General features: G+C 33.1%; 1 protein-coding gene across 1 annotated transcript in view; it reads right to left on the bottom strand.

The window, feature by feature from the left end:
- Positions 1–1,729: 1,729 nt before the first annotated feature.
- Positions 1,730–19,026, bottom strand: part of LOC126878999 (odorant receptor 43a-like) — a gene marked incomplete at its 3' end in the record, with an annotated part of 56,118 nt that continues 38,821 nt past the window's right edge. Inside the window, 2 exon segments of the mRNA XM_050641878.1 lie at positions 1,730–1,834; positions 1,892–1,991. Coding sequence (XP_050497835.1) covers positions 1,730–1,834; positions 1,892–1,991 — 205 coding nt within the window.

Raw genomic sequence — 19,026 nt, 5'->3', positions numbered from 1 at the left:
ATACTACAAAAATATATTATGCGATTAATAATAATACGATACTGGGAAAAAGGGAAATATCTAGTACCTGTCTACAAAAACAAGGGAGACATACAACAATGCACAAACTACAGGGCTATAAAACTACTTAGCCACACCATGAAAATATGGGAGAGAGTAATTGATAGACGGATATGTGAAGAAACCGAAACATCCGATAATAATCAATTTGGCTTTATGCAGGGCAGATCAACAACAGATGCAATTTTCATTGTAAGGCAACTGAAGGAAAAATACAGGAATAAAGAGACCAACGCTCATATGGTATTCATTGATCTTGAGAAAGCATATGATAGAGTTTCTCGAGAGATTCTATGGTGGGCACTCAATAAGAAAGGACCCTGGCGAATATGTAAAGATTGTGAGAGATATGTATGAGGGAGTAACGACTAGTGTTAAGACAGGTGTGGGAGAGACTGATAAATTTCAGGTGAAAGTAGGATTGCACCAAGGCTCGGTGCTTAGTCCTTATTTATTCTCATTAGTTTTGGACCAGATAACAGCGAAACTACAGGCTAGTATTCCATGGTGCCTAATGTATGCTGATGATGCTATTAATAGAAAATAGTGAAAGAGACTTAGAACAAAAACTGGAACAGTGGAGACAAGCTCTGGAGGGAAAAGGTTTAAAACTTAGTAGGACAAAATAAGAGTATTTGGAATGCTCGTTTAAAGATAATGTTACTACAAATACAATGGTATATTTGGATGGTGAAATGACTGTGAAAAGCAATAGTTTTAAGTACCTAGGATCGGTATTACAGAGTAATGGAGAAATAGATGGAGATGCATGCAGTAGAATTAGGGCTGGATGGATGAAGTGGAAAGAAGCGAGTGGTGTGTTGTGTGACAGAAAAATTCCAATGAAGCTAAAGGGAAAATTCTATAAAACAGCCATAAGACCGGCTATGATGCACGAAACTGAATGTTGGGCAGTGAAAAAGAAAGAGGAACAACGAATGCATGTGTCAGAAATGAGAATGCTTAGATGGATGAGTGGAGTCACAAGGAAGAATAAAATTAGAAATGAGTATATTAGGGGAAGTCTAGGTGTGGCACCAATTGATGTCAAAAGGAGGGAGCATAGGTTAAGATGGTTTGGTCATGTTCAACGTCCAGACCTTAATCACCCAATACGAAGAATAGCTGAAGTGCAGATTCCTGGAAGGAGTAGGAGAGGAAGACCAAAGAAGGCCTGGGGGTAGACGATAAGGCAAGACATGTTGGTAAAGGGGATTAACATTGCTATGACCCAAGATAGAGTTGTGTGAAGAAATGCAATTAGGGAAGCCGACCCCGCATAGGGATAAGGCAAAGAGAATGATGATGACTGGGAAAAAGGGAAATCAGTCTATATCAGTATATAATACTTAGAGCAGCTGAAGATAGAGACCAATGGAGAAACATTGTTAGGAATATTGGAAGAAATCACAATCCTCAGTAATGGGGAAACCACAGGAGAGAGAGAGAGAGAGAGATAATACAATAACAGTACCAACTCTTCTATATGCAAGCGAGACATGGATCATGGCGTCATCAATCAAGGCGTGAAAGAAATAGGTAAAAGATGGATAGGTGATACCAAAGTCCGACGCTCTTATAGGGCATAAGGACAACGAGAAGAAAAAGAAGAAGAAGAAAGTATAAAAAAATTCGCTACGTATCGCTATCCATATTTATTTCTACATACCTTTCGTCTTAGTTCAGAAGAAAACAAGGTTGGAATTAATAATAAATTGAAAATAGCTGCTAGGTATATCACTAAGAACAGGAACTCAACAGTATTAGGCTCGACCTAAAAGAACTTATTATTATTAATTTTTAAAAACTTCAAAAAAATTTTATATCTTACCAAGGTTATTAAGAATAGGGTCATACATAATCCAGTTGTTGTTGCAAAGAACTGAAAGAAATATATTCTGCTTAAGATTTGTTCCGATTTTTGCGTTAACCTAAAAATTTATAAAAGTATTTCAGTATGTATTAATAATAATAAATATAATAAATGTTTATTCAGAGAAAAGATATAATACATATGTACAATGGTAATACATTAAAATCATTATAATTTCCTATAAATAAACACAAAAATACCACTTGAAGCAGAATGCTCGGGCAGTGGTTAATTTGGTTCATGGTAATGTAACAAAATATCCTGAGTAGGTACACATTATCTTTTCACAGGCAATACAATAATATAATATCTATTTTTTAATAATAAAAGAACAAAAAAAAAGCATAGAGCATTACATTGTTTTTTGAATAATTAAATAATTAAAGAAAATAATTATATTTCAAAATCTGGAAAAAAAATTATAAATACAGCATCCCTACGATGTATTTATCAAAAAATAACGGCAACAAATAAGAAAAAAACACAATTTGGTACAACTATGAGTCCAATATTCAAACACTTGTTTTATTTTCTAACTTCAATTAAATCATGTATAACTGAAAGAGGCGTATCTATAATATATTTCTTTAATTTATTTTTAAATTGTTTTATAATCTTGACATTCTGAACACTTATGGGTAAAACGTTAAAGGACCTAGGTCCTAGGTGAGTGAAACAACGCTGTAATTGTTTTTCACTTTTCGGGGGTATCGCTTTATTCCTGTTTCTGGTGGAGTATTCATGCAAGGGAAACTGTAGTGTTTGTCTATTTTTATATTGATATACAGTAACCGCTTTAAAATAAAACTGCCTAATATCAAAAATATTAGTTTCCTTGTATAATAATTCAGTGGAGTATAGCTTGGGCTTGCGATAAATTGATTTTAAAATTTTTCTTTGGACGACATTTAGTTGTTCCAAATGATTGCCCCACCCAAGAATCCCATAGCATAATCTAGATTCTACTAACGCAAAGTACATAGTTTTTAAAAAACCTAAGTATTAAACCTAAAGTGGTTACAATTTACCTTTATTCTCTTATCCAAGAATATCAATGCAAAAAGGTGTGAGGATCACAGACGCATTAGCCGAATGAGTCACACTTTAAAGATATTCTTAAAAATAATATATCAAAGATTATACAAAAAAATGTGAATGGGATATCAGTGATTACCAGTTCGGGTATAGGCAAGGCATAGGAACAAGAGAAGCAGTATTAACAACACAGGTGCTGGTCCAAGGTCCAGAATTGTTACGACTAGATGAAGGACGTATTCCTATGCTTTTTCGATTGAGAAAAAGCGTTTGATCGTGTTCAACATCACAAGTTAATGCAGATCCTCAAAAAACTTGATATAGACTAAAAAGACATAAGATGCATTGAAAACTTGTACTGGTATCAAACGGCACAATTGAAAATAGACAATTCCATATCTAAACCCATAAATATTAAGGGGTGTTCGACAGGGATGTGCACTTCCACTCTTTTATTTACATTTATTCGGAAACCATATTTGAAGACTCTTTGGAAGATGCAGAGATGAGAATCAAAGTGAATGGAGTATTGATTATTGATCAACAACATAAGATATGCTGATGACGGTGTCTTAATTTGTGACAACATAGTCGATCTTCAACAACTTGTCACTATAATCGGAGATTACAGTAAGCGAATGGGATTAGAAGTTAATATCAAAAAGACCAAATTCATAGATGAACTACTTGAAAACTCCACCATAACACTGAATACCAAGTCTATTGAAAGAGTGAACAAATTTAAATACCTGGGAACGTGGCTTTTTGAAGACTGGGCACCAGACAGAAAAGTAAAATGTCGGATTTTGCAAGCTCGACAAGCTTTTGTAAAATTCAGGAATGTACTGATCAGTTCAGAGTTCGATCTTCAACTCTGAGATTAAGGTTTACTAAGTGCTAGGTATCGTCGGTGCTGCTATATGGAGCAGATGGCTGGATACTCAAATCGAGGGATATAAACAAATTGAAAGCCTTCGAAATGTTTATTGTCTTATCCTAAAGAGCCATGGACGGCGAAAGTCACAAATATAGATCAAGGGCGAATCCAGGACCGATTTTCGGGAGGGGCCATGAACGTTTTTTGGGGAGGAGTACCAGGGGATCTGGGGGTGTTTTTTTAATTAGGGCTAAAATGGCGAGTTTTAAGGCACTTTTCACATACTTTTCAGGGCCATAAAGACATTCAAAACTTAACGTTATTAAAGTCAGTACGGATTCCTACACATTTCTTCGGATCCAAGTGCAGTTCTTTCAATAAGTTTAATACTATTTTTTCCAATGCTTCTCCTCGCAGGCCTTCTTTTTCCCCTCTTCCTTGATTTCACTAATTATTTTTATGTTCTCATAACCGTCAATGAACCTGACAAAGTCTTCACGAACATTGTTATTGTGTATGTACCTCAAATTTAGAGAAAGCTGTTCCATGTGGGATACGTCGTCGGTCGTTTCGTCAAATATGACAGAGTAATAATTTGCACTCTGACCCTGATTCATAATTTGTTCAATTATTTCTTCACAACATATTATCAATTTATTTTGAATGGTGCTACTAATGTATGTTGCTCAGGAAGATGCTGTGGATAGGTGTTGTTTAAGAGTCTTATCTCCTGATGAGACTTAAACCCGGGATCAGTAACCCTCGAATTTAGAACAAATCTTTATGTTACAGTATTTTAGAAATATCATTTCTAACAATTATTAAAGCTAATTTTTTCTCACCAAAGCCATAAATTCCAAAAAAAAGAAGAAGGAGAAGAAAAAAAAAGAAGAAAAAAATAAACCTACGAATTACTACACGCTTCCTCGACGCACTTACGAGTGAAAAGTTATGTTGCAAAATTTTTCATCAAGTTATCACGAAAAAGGATATAATGTTAGATTTTTTCCAACGCAACGGCGCGACTACTCGCGGGTTAAACCTTAATAATTCCCCTCATTCCCCAGCATCTTCGTCCAGAAGCAGAAGGCCATTATCACGATGGCCTCTTAGAGGAATATTTTGTCGACCTAAAAACCCTATAGACTCTACTTTTGGTCGTAGTCTTTCTCAATTTTCTTGTATTTCTTTAGAGGTCTGAGAGTCTATCTGGTCAATTGCTGACTTTTGCGGGTTGCGATAAGTCTGTAGAAAATCCAGCCTAACCTGAACGAATTTCTTGTGGTATGATGTTTTTTCATGGGTTTGTATGCCTCCGTCTTTGCCCATGAGTTTGGCGAAAGATGATATAAAGGTTTTGTTTAGTGACAAGCTTTTGGGCTGTCATCCCTTTATTGTGACCATATTTTTCATTAGAAAAATAAAACGCAATATGTACTTACAAAACAATATCTTTTGAATATGCGAAAGTACCAACCAACTCCTTTGCTCTAAGCGTTGGTGACCCAAGTAACGCTTCATTCCTTTTTTCTTTTTAATTCTGTATGTGTACAGAATGTGGAAATTTACACGATTTTAATGGCTGCCGAGATCGTTCTAACAATCGGCACTCTGTAAAATTATCAACATTTTGATTTACAAAACATCCTATGTCATTCTTTTTTTTTTTTTTTATTTAGAAATAACCGCATTAACCACGAAGGTCATCAGCGGGGTAACGAGAATACAATTAATAAGTTTACAAAAGTATGAAATTGTGTACAATTAAATCTTACTTACTAGGTTACATTTATTAAGGAATTGGAAAAGAGGTTTACAGTCGGTTTGCAGGTTAAGAATGTCTTTCATATTATTTGAATAACCAGATATAGATTGTTTGTAAGCGGCGAATTCATCACATTCTGTTAGCACATGTTTTACTGATACTGGTATATTACATCTTCTGCATTTTGGTGCTTCGGTATGTGTAATGAGATGCTCATGAGTAAGTTTACAGTGTCCTAACCGAAGACGAGATAAGATGACTTGGTTCGATCTGTTGGTTGTATGTGGATTCCATGGACCAGTATCTTCTTTAACGTCTCTTAACTTGCTCGTGGATGATTTCCATTTTTCACTCCATAAATTGAGAGTCATTGATTTTAGTAATTGTTTTGTATCTGCGGCTGGAATTGATTGTTCTGCCAATGTTGGTAATTGCGCAGCTGTGTAAGCCCAACGATCAGCGTTTTCATTTCCCTCGATTCCAGAATGAGAGGGAACCCATAGAAAAACTATTTTTGAGTCTGTTTGATGCAGACTGTGTAATATTTCTTTGATTAATATGACTATTGGATTTTTCGTAAAGGTTTGTTGTATGAGTCTCAATGAATTGAGTGAGTCAGATATTATTAAGGAGTGTTTGGTTTGTGCATTGGAAATGTGCTTCAACGCTTGTAATATGGCATAAAGTTCACCATTTAAGATGCTGTAGGAGCTGTGAAGCTTAAATAAATATTTGGTTTCGTTGTTTATGTATACTGCTGCTCCTACACCTTGGGAAGACTTGGACGAATCAGTGAATAAGTGGGTATAATTTTTATATTTTGCGACTATTTGTTTATAATTTTGATATATAAGACGTGGATTGGTATCGTATTTATTATATTTCGTCAATTGGGTGTTTACATGTGGGGTTCTGATAATCCATGGAGGAATGCTGTGTTCATTCATTAACCACATTCTGGGGAAATTTTGGAGATTTAACGTTGATATATACCGGTGAATTCTAATATAAAAGGGTGGTGGAGAGGTGCTATGTTGAAAAGTTGATTTGAAACGATTACAGAACGTGTTTTTGCGAGCAGGAATTGATGGTATTGATGCTATTCTGGAGGCATAGGATAAACTAAGAATTTGTCGTCTGAAAGATAGAGCTGGTTCGCCCAGTTCGCAGTATAGGCTTTCTACAGGCGTTGTCCTGTAAGCCCCTAGAATTATTCTTATTGCGGTGTTGTGTATAGTATCTAAGCATTTTAATATTGAAGGACGAGCAGATGTGTATGCAATACATCCATAATCAATTTTCGATCGAATAAGGCTTCTGTATATTTTTAGCAGCATTAGACCATCAGATCCCCAAGACTTGTTTGCTAAGCATCTTAATAAATTTAAGCCCTTTTGACAAGAAAGAGTTAGTGTTTTAATATGATTTTTCCACGACAGACGTTCGTCGAATATCATGCCCAGAAAATTTATGTGTGGAGTATAGCTTAGTTTCTGGTTGTATAGGAATATTGATGGTCGATGCTGCTCTGGTATGTTTCTTTTTGAGAATAATATGCAATTTGTTTTGTTTGGGGAGAAATTGTACCCAGACATTATAGACCAACGTTCGAAGGATGTTATGCATTGCTGAAGGCTTTGAGCCATGGTGCTAAGACATCTTCCCTTGATAAACACGATCATGTCATCTGCGTAAAGTCTAGCTACAACTGGTTTCTTTAAATCTTTTAAGACATCATTCATAGCAATTAAAAATAAAGTTGGGCTGAGAATTGATCCTTGTGGTGTGCCGTTTAATTGTTTCTTGGTTGATGATATTGTTCCAGAAATTCGGACTTGGAATTCTCTTTGAGATAAAAAATTGCGTATGAAATTTATTATATTGCCTTTCAATCCCCAGTGATGTAGTTTATTTAGGATGATTTTATGGCATGTAGAATCAAAGGCTTTATTAATGTCAAAATAAATTGCTAGACATTTATCTTTAGTAGCAAATGCTTCGTGAATATGACTTTCTAGGTCAATAATGTTATCAAGTGTGCTTCTAGATGGTCGAAATCCGGATTGTTCGGGAATTAATAATTTGTGAGTTTCCAAAAACCATATTAGTCTCTTGTTGATTATTTTTTCTAGCAATTTACTCATGGAGCAGGTTAGGGAGATTGGCCTGTAAGATTCAGGCAAGAGTGAAGATTTGTTAGATTTAAGTATGGGGATGATTGTTGCTTTCTTCCAGATTAAGGGGAAGTCACTATTATTCCACATGTGATTAAAGATATTAAGCAGGATTTGTTTCGCCGTTTCTGGGAGATTTTTTAGAAAAACTGGAGGGATGTCATCGGGACCAGAAGAACTGTCTTTTAGTGATGAGAGAGATTCCTCCATTTCTTCTTTTGTCAGTGGCTTGTTTAGAGAATTAAGGTTTGCCAGCTCTTTGAATTCCGTAGGGAGGGCAATGTTATCATTAGTTATATTTCTGTTTATGGAGAGCTTATGATAATAGTCTGCGAATGCTTCACCTATTTCTTTTGTTTGGTTTATTCGTTTGCCGTCATAATCTAATGCTTTAATGACATGGTAAGTTTTGTTTCCATAAATACCTTGTATCTTCCTCCATGCCGATGATATTGTAGTGTTTCTGTTTATGCTTCCTACGAACTTCTTCCATGACTCTTTTTTACTTTTGTTGGTAATATATCTTGCTTTTGCCCTATGTTTTTTGTATTCAATTATACTTGTTGCGGTTTTCTCCCTCCTACATCTATTTAGAGCAGATTTGCTGTTTTGTATTGCTTCGGCACATTCGTCATTCCACCAAGGCACAGGTTTAAATTTCTTGATATGTTTTGTTTTTCCTATTGAAAATTCAGCGGCTTTTATGATTATTTCGTTAAGTTGAGTTACTGCTGTATTTGCGTCCTTCCACTCATTAATTTTGTATATGTTATTATCAATGGTTTTTGAGAAAGAGCTCCAGTCGGCTTTCTTTATTTTCCATTTCTGATGGATACTATCTCCGTTTGATATTTTGTCTTTTATAATTGAATTCGTTAATTTTATAGGAAAGTGGTCACTGCCTAGTAAGTCATCCATAACTCTCCATTCAAGGTAAGGACTAATAGTTGGGCTACATAATGAAAGATCGATGCAAGAAGAATTGCCAGTAGCTATATTGAATCTAGTATTGCTGCCATCATTCAGTAAACTTATGTTCATGGTGTTGAATATGTTTGATAGAATTCGTCCCCTTCTGTCTGTTTTTTGAGAACCCCAGGAGTAATTGTGGGCATTAAAATCTCCTAGAAGAATGAAAGGAGTTGGAAGTTGATTAACTAGAGACTCCAGTTCATCCTCAATTAAATAATGGTCAGGAGGAATGTATATGTTGCAGATGGTGTAATTTAGTTTTGCTTTAATTTTTACGGCTATCGCTTCTAGGTTTGTATTTATTCTAATTTGTGTTGCTTGTAGATTCTTTGAGACGTAAATGGCTACGCCGCCACTCGCAACTTGTACATTTCGGTTTTTAACGAATTCATTGTATCCCCTCATTTTGTGGACATTTTCGTCTCGGAAGTGAGTTTCTTGTAGACACAATATGTCCAGAGAATGGAGGGCTATGATATGCTGTAGCATATTTAAACGGGTATAGTACCCATTTAAGTTCCACTGGAGTAATGACTCGAATGTATTTATTGGGTATCTTGAGATGTATTTGAGATATCAGATTGGGTATCACTTAAATCTTGGGATTGCTTTAGTAATTTCTTTTTTAGCCTTGTGACACGAGTGTTTAGTTTCTTAGTGTTTGCGTGAGGATGTAGTTCTTCTAACATATCTATTAGTTTTGGAATATCTTCTGTGAAGTCTTCCGCAATGCTAAGAACATCCCTCGATCCGTATGTATTTTCTAGGAGCTGTTTAAGCTGATGGCTGTTGATTATGAAGTGAGGAGAATGAGAGTCGATATAGTTTATAATAGATTCAGTAAGTTCTATTTCTGGATCTGATGTATTAGATTTGGGTTTTTTGTTTTTCTGAACGACTGTTTGGGGAAGAGAGAAGGTAGAAGTATTGGGTGGCATTTGTTCTTCTGGAGTGGCTGGGGTCATATCTTCAGCTGTTCGTTTTGTTGCGGATGAAGTTGTTGACTTAGTAGTTTTGTCCGAGGTTGGGATATTTTCAGATTGAGCAGTGTGATCTGGATTTGTTACCAGATTGGATGTGATCAAAGCAGTATTGGCGACGTTTGCACAATTTTCTACTACTGAGGAACTTTCGGGTAGAACATTATTTATTGAGTGGGAATTTAAGTCATTAGGAGATGTTTCATCCGGTTGAGATATTGACGAGATTGGAACATTATGTGTGGGTTGTGATGATTGTTGGGAATGTGGGTTAATATTGCCCGAAGGGCATTGGGATGCAACATGACCCGATAATTTGCAGGTGAAGCAGCGTTGACTGTCTAGGGCTAAAAAGATATGATATGATAGATTATCATGTGTTATTTCTAAGAATTCGGGTATGGTAATATCTGGGGAAGGAGCGATATACACCTGTCTTCTGAAGCTGAGTATGTGTTGGTATTCTGGATTTGATGCACCTATTCTAAGAAAGTTTATTGGAGAAACTAATTTTAATCCAATATTTTCCAGTAAGGTTACAAGAGTTTCGTGTGGGATCGTTGGGCTTACATTCGATAATACTAGTCTGTCTGCTGGTGAAATTAGACGTCTTGCTTTGATGACTTCATTATTGACAACAATTTGACCATGATTAGTTAAAAACTCATCAACCAGTGATTTATTGGTTAGATAAACACATATTCTGTTGTGTGAAATTCTGCTACAGAAAATTATGTTTATTGGTTTTACCAGAGGTCCCAATTGGAGAAGATAATCTTGAAGTTTTGCTCCCTGAATGGAGCCGAAGATAAGTGCCTGGTCTTTGTTAGGATACTTGTAGATATTTTTTGAGACAGTGCTTGCATAAGATGTGTTGGAGGTATTCATATTATTTAAATTATTATCTGGGTGAGTGTTGGTGGATGAAGATTGATTTGTAAATGTTGGTTGTGACATTTTATTTAAAATATTCAAATTTGCTAAGTTATTTTGTTAAATATAATTATTGTCCAAAACATTTTTCCCAGGCCGACCCTGCCTTTTGTTGTTAAAAATTCTTTATTTCGCTAGGCGAGTTTTTACTAGCTAATTACTTTTCAGTCTTGTGTATCTGATATCTAACTTCAATCAGCCTAACAAAAATCGTCTGGATGCAGTTAATATTAAAAATTTACTCACAGTTGCTGTTCTTGGTATTTTATGTCACTGCACTAGTAAAACTTAACTATTAAAAGGCTTTTATTTAGCGATAATTTGTTTAAATCGACCGTAAATTATAAAACGTGTGTTTACAAACAGGTCTCACAAACAAGTCAGTAAATATATTTTCCTATGTCATTCTTGAAGCTACCGTTATACTGCTTTTGTTCAATTCTAGTCAAGAAGATATATTTATCCTCTGTTTTGTACATATATATGTGTTTGAAACTAAAAACATTTGAACTGAAAATATTTAAATTTATATATTTTTTTTTTTATATTCTCGTAGGGGTCCATGGCCCCCATGGCCTCCTCTCTGGATCCGCCCTTGATATAGATGTCCTTAAAATAATTAGCCAAGAACGCCAACTTTTTGACATCATCAAGAAAAGGAAAACGGCGTATCTGGGTCACATCATGCAAAACGAAAAATTCCAGTTCCTTCAACTTATAATCCAGGGTAAAATTGAAGGCAAGAGAGGCAGAGGACGCAAGAAAATGGCCTGGTAAAAATAAGGCAATGAACATATTATATTAATGACAGTAAATCTCTGATACACATTGCAAGAAATAGAGAGTTAGTGGAAATTGTGATCGCTAACATCCATTAGTGGATTTGCATCTGAAGAAGAAGAATGGTTCCTCCATTGTTTCTCCATATTCAACTTTCTAATTATGTAGTACCAGCATTTATTAATTTAATCTCTTTTGTCCTTTGTTCAGTGTGTGTTTTATGTTATGTGTTAATTTGCCTAGCTCTCTTTCTCACCAAACAAATGTTACGACATCCTGTTAGGATACCTTCCTGATTTGACGAAACGCCCCTGATGATGCTCTAGGAGCAAAAGTACACTTAGACAAGATTTAATAAACTAGGTACTCTATATCTGCATCAAATGAGCAACATCCATCAACTGCAGCTGCACCACTAGATCTGGTGACCAAAAATCGGAGCCCAGCTCGATGTACTAACAGTCAACCGACATCAAGAAGGTTCATTCAAAAACAATGCCATAAGTATAATCTAAACTGTTAGCTCTCGACACCATCTTGAATATCTGTTATTAATAGAGTTCGGATTTAAAAGCACAAAGAAAAGCAAAAAAAGCGCTTAAAAAGCATAACGATTTTATGAAGAAAAGCATTTTATTATACAAAAAAGCATGAAAATAAGCATATAAATTTTGATAAACCATTTTTTTTAAATATATATAAATATCTTATATATAAATATAATTTTTAGGAATAACTCATTTACGAATTATTTATTATGCACTTATACAATCTCAACTCACATATGGTCTTTTAGGATGGGGTGGAATACGCAATAATTAGTTACATTCTATAAATATTATTCAGAAATGGATAATTAGAATTATATACGGGAAAAATTTAAGATATTCTAGTGAGCTGTTATATAACGAAAGTAAATTTTTAACTGTACGTAAATTATTCTGCTATAAAGACCTTATACATATACATGAAAAAAAGATAATATTAAATTTTAACAGTCATGCCCATCAAACTAGATATATAAAACATAATGCAATTCTACCAAAATGTAATAAATCCATCCTCCAAAGATATGTTGGTTACATAGGGCCCAAATTGTACAATTTACTACCGGATAATTTAAAACAATTTAAAAATTATAAAAAACATAGGTATAAATATGAAATTAAACAATGGATTGGGAGCAAATCAACAAAATTTTGCGAAGAACTTATGAATGGACAATTCTAATAAATAAACTTAAGTATGAAATAAATATCGAAAATAAAGTTTACATCCATAGAGATTTTTATTATCAACTGCAACATTCCTTGACTTGATGGACACATTTATATCACAAATTACATATAGTAAAATTAGTATATTTTTATTTTTTTCTTATTTAATGTTAGAGTTTTTAGTATTTTTATAAATTCCCATATAACTGTATACATTTATACAATTGTTAAATATTTTTTGTTTTTGTTTATATTGTAAGTTAATATATTATATTTTTAAGTCTCACGCACAAGGGGTGCTACTTTTGTATGTATATTAATAATATATATACAAGGTAGCTCAACTTCAGTGAGTTATTTATCTTTATTTAGGTAGTACTCATTATGCTTTTTATTTTTTGTAAATCTTTATTGTTATTCCTAAATAAATATTATTATAAATATTATTATTATTATTATCTCTAGGCTTAGCTTAAGAACTAGTAAATAACTATTATAAATTTAAAAATAAAATAGAACAAACAAAAAAAAATAGATAACTGAAAAAAAATGCCTTAACCTAATTTTTCTCGACACGCTTTAAATGAAGGAAAATATATTATCATTATTGTTTAAAGCATGAAAAGCGTCTTTCAACGTCCACACTGGTTATCGGTGCATATTTATAATTTGCCACTACTGCCGGATCCATATTTATATCTTCAACGTGTTGTCCATTTAAAACTGAAAATATTTACTTCATCTTTTGAAATCCTTCGTTTTTGTTAATATGTACATCTTTGACTTTTGTTAATTTGTTATCACCATCTGACTAATTTTTTCAGGGATACCTTGAGATACCTTGGGATTTCAGGGATATCTTCTTCAAATCTGTTTATTTTTTGGATCGACTCAACTAATGACATTTACTGTTTCTGCAAATTTTTTATTGTTTCACTCATAAAACAAAAGTTGCTTTTGATAAAAGCAAGATTGCTTTGTAATTCCATTTCACCTAAAACAATTTTTGAAATATTCGGTGTAGTATAAAGCTGCATCTAACCATGTACCCCACCGAGTTAACACTGGTTCCGGTGGTAATGAAGTGTTACGGAATCTGTCTCTAGAAAGTTGCACCCTTAAAGAAGCTTTAATGAAATTTTGTTCCTATTTTTTATCAACTCATTAACAAGTGGAAATTGCAGTCGTATAGTCTCAGCAACGCGATTCAGGACGTGTGCTAGACACGTACAGTGAATTAGATTTGGATAAAACACCGTGGATAAAACACTTTAAGATTTGATGTTATTTTGATCATATATGGTGCAGCGTCGGAAAGCATTAATATTATTTTGTTGGTGGGCACAGCCTCGGGAAGAAAAAAATTTGTTTAAACTTGATTTACGAATCTTGGAACTGTATTGTTATTTGTTGCTTCTAGTTGTTTTGAGTACAATAAATAACCCTTCGTCAAGATTTTTTCGTGAAGTACGCCTGAAGAAAACTTTCATTTTGCAATTTATTTAATTGGAGATTAGAGTCCACAATTGCATGCAGAGATCAAAATTAAATTTCTGCTGTTCGCAAATGCAAAAATGATAACAGTATATAAAAAAGTACCAAATAAGCACGAAAGTTTAAAAAAGGCATAAAAATTAAAAAAAAAAGCAAAAAAAGCATAAAAAGTGGTGTCAAAATGACTTATTTTTGCACATTTCGTTCATATTTAAAAGGAAAATAGTCCTGCTTGTATTATTTACCATAAGAATTTTGCTTAGAAATCCGGACTCTAGTTATTAAATTATTTATTACATGATTTTTTTATATCTCTAATTAAAAATAAAATCCACAAGGAAAAAAGTTTTCCTATAGCTGGCTGTATACCATATATGTATCACAAAAAACTTTTAAGTAAAATCCTTTATAAAAGGTATATTTATTAAAATTCCCTAAAAAGGACTACATCAAAACAACAGAACTAGTTTTCGATTTGATAACAGATCATCATCAGTGCTGACCTAAAATAAGTATAACCTAATAAGTTTAAGCAAAATTTAAAATATTGACTGTGGTTGAAAAAGATATAGGTTATACTCACAAGATGCTGACATTATCAGCCACCAAAATTGAAAATATTTGGGTAAAAACCCTTTAAACATACATTTGTAGTAAAAAGTGATGGAAACATTGACTTTAAATATTATAATAGACATGGATGTATAAAATATCACACGGGACATTTATCATGTCACATTTTACACATCCATGGTTATTACAATATTTAAATTCAATGTTTCCATCACTTTTAGGTTTAAAGAGTTTTTACAAAAATATTTTCAATTTTGGTGGCTTATCATATCAACATCTTGTGAGTATAACCTATATTATATCTTTTTCACCCCTAGTCAACATTTTAAATTTTGCTTTAGCTTATTAGGTTATATTTATTTTAGGTCAGCACTGATGATGATCTGTTATCAGATCGAAAAGTAGTCCTGCATTTGTGATGTAGCCCTCTTTAGAGAATTTTAATAAATATACCTTTTATAAAGGATTTTATTTAAAAGTTTTTTTTTAATCAAAAAGAGTTTGCTAACTTATTGTTTTATTTGCTCCAATCTAGCTCTTCATTGTTCATTTTTTTTAAATAAGACAAAACGTAGGTACTCACAACCTGAGAGACTGAGCTAGGCTAGTAGTCCAAGAAATGAAGCTTAAAATAGGACAAAACCTCGCAATTTTTACAGGATGGATCGATTGGCTTGGAAATTTAAGAATAAGTAGTGAATAGTCCAAGGATCAAAATCTATATCATGCTGAAAGACACTTTTACCATGGGGGTGGTTGCCACCCCATCTCGGGGGTGGGAATTTTTTATTATATTTTAATCAAAAAAGTTGATAAAAACGTTCATTCTAAGCAAAACATGTTCCATACATTTTTTCGATAAAATTGATAGCTTTCGATTTATTCTTTATCGAAAGTTTTAGTTTTATATCGAAAAAATCAATGTTTTTAATAAGTTTTCTGCTAATAAGTCCAAAAGTTTTCGTTTGGTCAAACCCTTTTACTTAACAAAAATGTTCCTTTTGAAAAAGTAAACTAAAGCGTTTTTTCAAATTTTCTTTAAGAACAATAGTAATCGAGCTATACTTTATTATATATGTTGGCTCTTGTTCGTCAAATGCTGAATATTGTAGATTCAAAGTCAAAAGACGGGAAAACTATGAATTTTTTGAGGAAAACTTGTTCAAACTATTTTAAATTACTTAAAAATATCTATCTCCAGGAATAAAAAAAGTCTCTAACTCAAAAATTAAGTGACTTGTAATGAAAAGAATGTCAGTTCCTATTTTTTTCAGCGAAATAGTGATCGCAAGCAATCCCCTAATCACCACCCTAATTAAAATTAGTTATTAGTTTTGTTTGGTCTTATTTATTTATTATGTATTATTAATAGGATCTAGAAGTTTGACCGGCTTAGAATGATTAGTTTTTAAATAAACGGAGTTGAAACGAATAACGAATTTTTGTAGTTTGGAAAAAATGGCATTTTCTTCAAAATAACAAGATTATAATCAGAGATACGAAAAAATGTTTAATTATGAAGTTGTAGCCTATTTAATTTTAAAGAATCTGGTCTGCAAAAATTTTTTCGACGGCAAAAATTGAGTGAGCTATTGACAATTAAAACTTGTAATAACATGCAAAGCCACCTTTACCAACCCTTTCAAAGTCATCTCCTTTTGCGACAAAGAATTTTAAAAATATTTAGTATTAATAGGCTTACAGATCTTGTAGAAACCTACAAAATTATTTTTTAACAAACTTTCTAATGGCAAAAAATAAAAAAGTTACAGTTAAAAAATCAATATATTTTTTTGAAAAAAAAGAAGAAATCCAATTGGAAGCATAATAATATAAGTTAGCGGTGTTTTTAATCATTGGCCTTATTTGTTCTTATTTATTTATGTATTATTAATGGATTCTAGAAGTTTGACTGGCTTAGGATGATAAGTTTTTAAAAACACTTGAGTTAAAAGCGAATAACGAATTTTTGTAGTTTGGTAAAAAATGCCATTTTCTTCAGAACAGAAAGATTAGAATCAGAGATACGAAAAAATGTTTCAATATAAAATTGTAGGTTATTTATTTCCCAAGAACTTGGTTTGAAAAATTTTTTTCTACGGCAAAAATTGAGTGAATCGTAAATGAGTATATTGAAAAACATTGATTTTTTTCTATGCAAAACTAATATTTTCGGTAGCGAATAAATCGAAATCTATTAATTTTAGCAAAAAAATACATGGAACATTTTTTGCTTAGAATTAATATTTTTATCAACATTTGCGTATACGTTCTGTATTTTATTCTAAAAGGTCTAATTACTAGTAGTATACTGTGTGAACTGTTGACACATTATGTTAACATCACACAAGAAACATTCACCTGTAGCATGAAAACATTAATAATTCAGAAGCATTTACCGGCAGCATCAGTAGGTATATCGGTGTAGTAATTAGGAGACCCAAATATTTCAAAAGGGCTATAAACAATTTTTAATACAAAAACAAAAGCAACTTTTTGAAAGAGAAAATTCTCTTTAGGTCAGAAGGCAGATTCCTTGGTGACAATCTATTGCCTGAGCTTTTTACAAATTTATAAAGTATACAAGCCGATAAATAGGGGACAAGGGAGAATCTATAATATACTTTCACCACCTGCCGCTTATCTAGATAAAAAATCCAACAGAATTTTGCATCCTAATACTCAAATATATGAGTAAAATAAAATAAGGAAAAAATGTATATAGTAAATTCTTACATGTTCGCTATCCATGGCCTATGGAGAATTTTCTCTTTCTCTAGATCAGCGTTTCCCAAATGGTGGGTCGCGACCCGGTACCGGTCCACGAAAGAAAAATGCCGGGTCGCGTCTCTCGCCGTCTCACATCTTGCATTTTAAGGCCGCGCTCTGACTGACGCCACCGCTATCTTTGTGATATTTTTGACTTCTTGAACAATGTAAATATGATATTACAAGGTAGCAATGTAAAATGTAATTAGAGTACAAGAGAAGGTGGAAGCTGCAACAACAAAACTTAATTTGAGGACAAGTCGCACGCAAGCAGGAAATTACAAAGCTTTTAAAAAGCTAACAGAACTACAAAAAGAGTATAACGTAAATTCAGTGTAGGATGAGATTTCAGTAGCTTTCAAGGAACACCTGTTCTGGAGGCAAATCTGAAGAAATATTCCCCATCCACAGCAACAAAGTATGGATCAGGAATCCATTTACAATGGACAGAGAATCCGAGACAGTCCTTCCTGATTTAGATAATTACCACTGATAGTTTATTGACTGCCTTGTCGCCAGGAGTACCCAGTTTTAGCAGGAAAAGCGATAAAATTTCTAATTTCTTTTGTTACGACCTATAGGTATGACGCGGGGTTGTCAATACTGGTTTTCCTCAAAAATAAATACATATAGAAATCGTTTGGTAGGACCTGAGGATAATATTAATATTAATTTTTTACTTCAAACGTGAATTTTTTAGAACCAGAAACAACTGCATAATTCTCATTAATAAATTATTTGATTTTTATTTTGTTTTGTTAAATTTTTGTTTGAGCCAATGATTCTTTATTAAAATATATAAAACTATAATAAATATTTAAATATAAGATTTCTTGTACACACATACCAGGGTATACAAAAAAAAATTTGTGGGTCACGAAGGATACGCACAAAAATAACCGGGCCACAGAAAAATAAGTTTGGGAAACGCTTCTCTAGATAGATGTCCCTAACGCTAACGCGTCTTTTTTTTTTCTTTTATGGCATAGACTTGGGTGTCAATTAGCCAGTCACAACTTTTTGTTTTCTATTCATACATAAAGAAGGGAATGAGGTCCTTAGAGTTCCATAGCAAACTCTTCCACAGCTCTCTACTCAGTTCAAAAGCCGCAGCTGGCCGCTATGGACTGTCCAAGTTGCTCACCACATTTTTCCATTATACGCCTTCTTCTTTTTTCATATGAACATAATATATCAAAATATCAGGATTAAAAGTTTAGAGGTTAATTTTAGTTTCACAGATAAATTTCATTAAACAATCATATATATTTTTGCTATTCAGAGACAATAGATGGGATACATTGAAAGGTGGAAAAACATTACATTTTATTAAATTTTCAATTAAATTATAGGTGTATGGAATGTATTTTGTGCACTCAAAGAAAGTGTGATTCAAATCACCCACCTCCTGACATTCAGTACAAAGATTTGAATCAAAAACTTTAATTCTTGATAGATGTAGAGGGAAACAAGCATGTCCAAACTTCATTCTAATTAATGTTGTTATATATCTTCTAACGCTAA

This window comes from Diabrotica virgifera, chromosome 1, assembly GCF_917563875.1.
Source record: "Diabrotica virgifera virgifera chromosome 1, PGI_DIABVI_V3a".
Lineage (NCBI taxonomy): Eukaryota > Metazoa > Arthropoda > Insecta > Coleoptera > Chrysomelidae > Diabrotica > Diabrotica virgifera.
The sequence above is the reverse complement of the archived record's forward strand: the minus strand, read 5'-3'. Positions and strand labels throughout refer to the sequence as shown.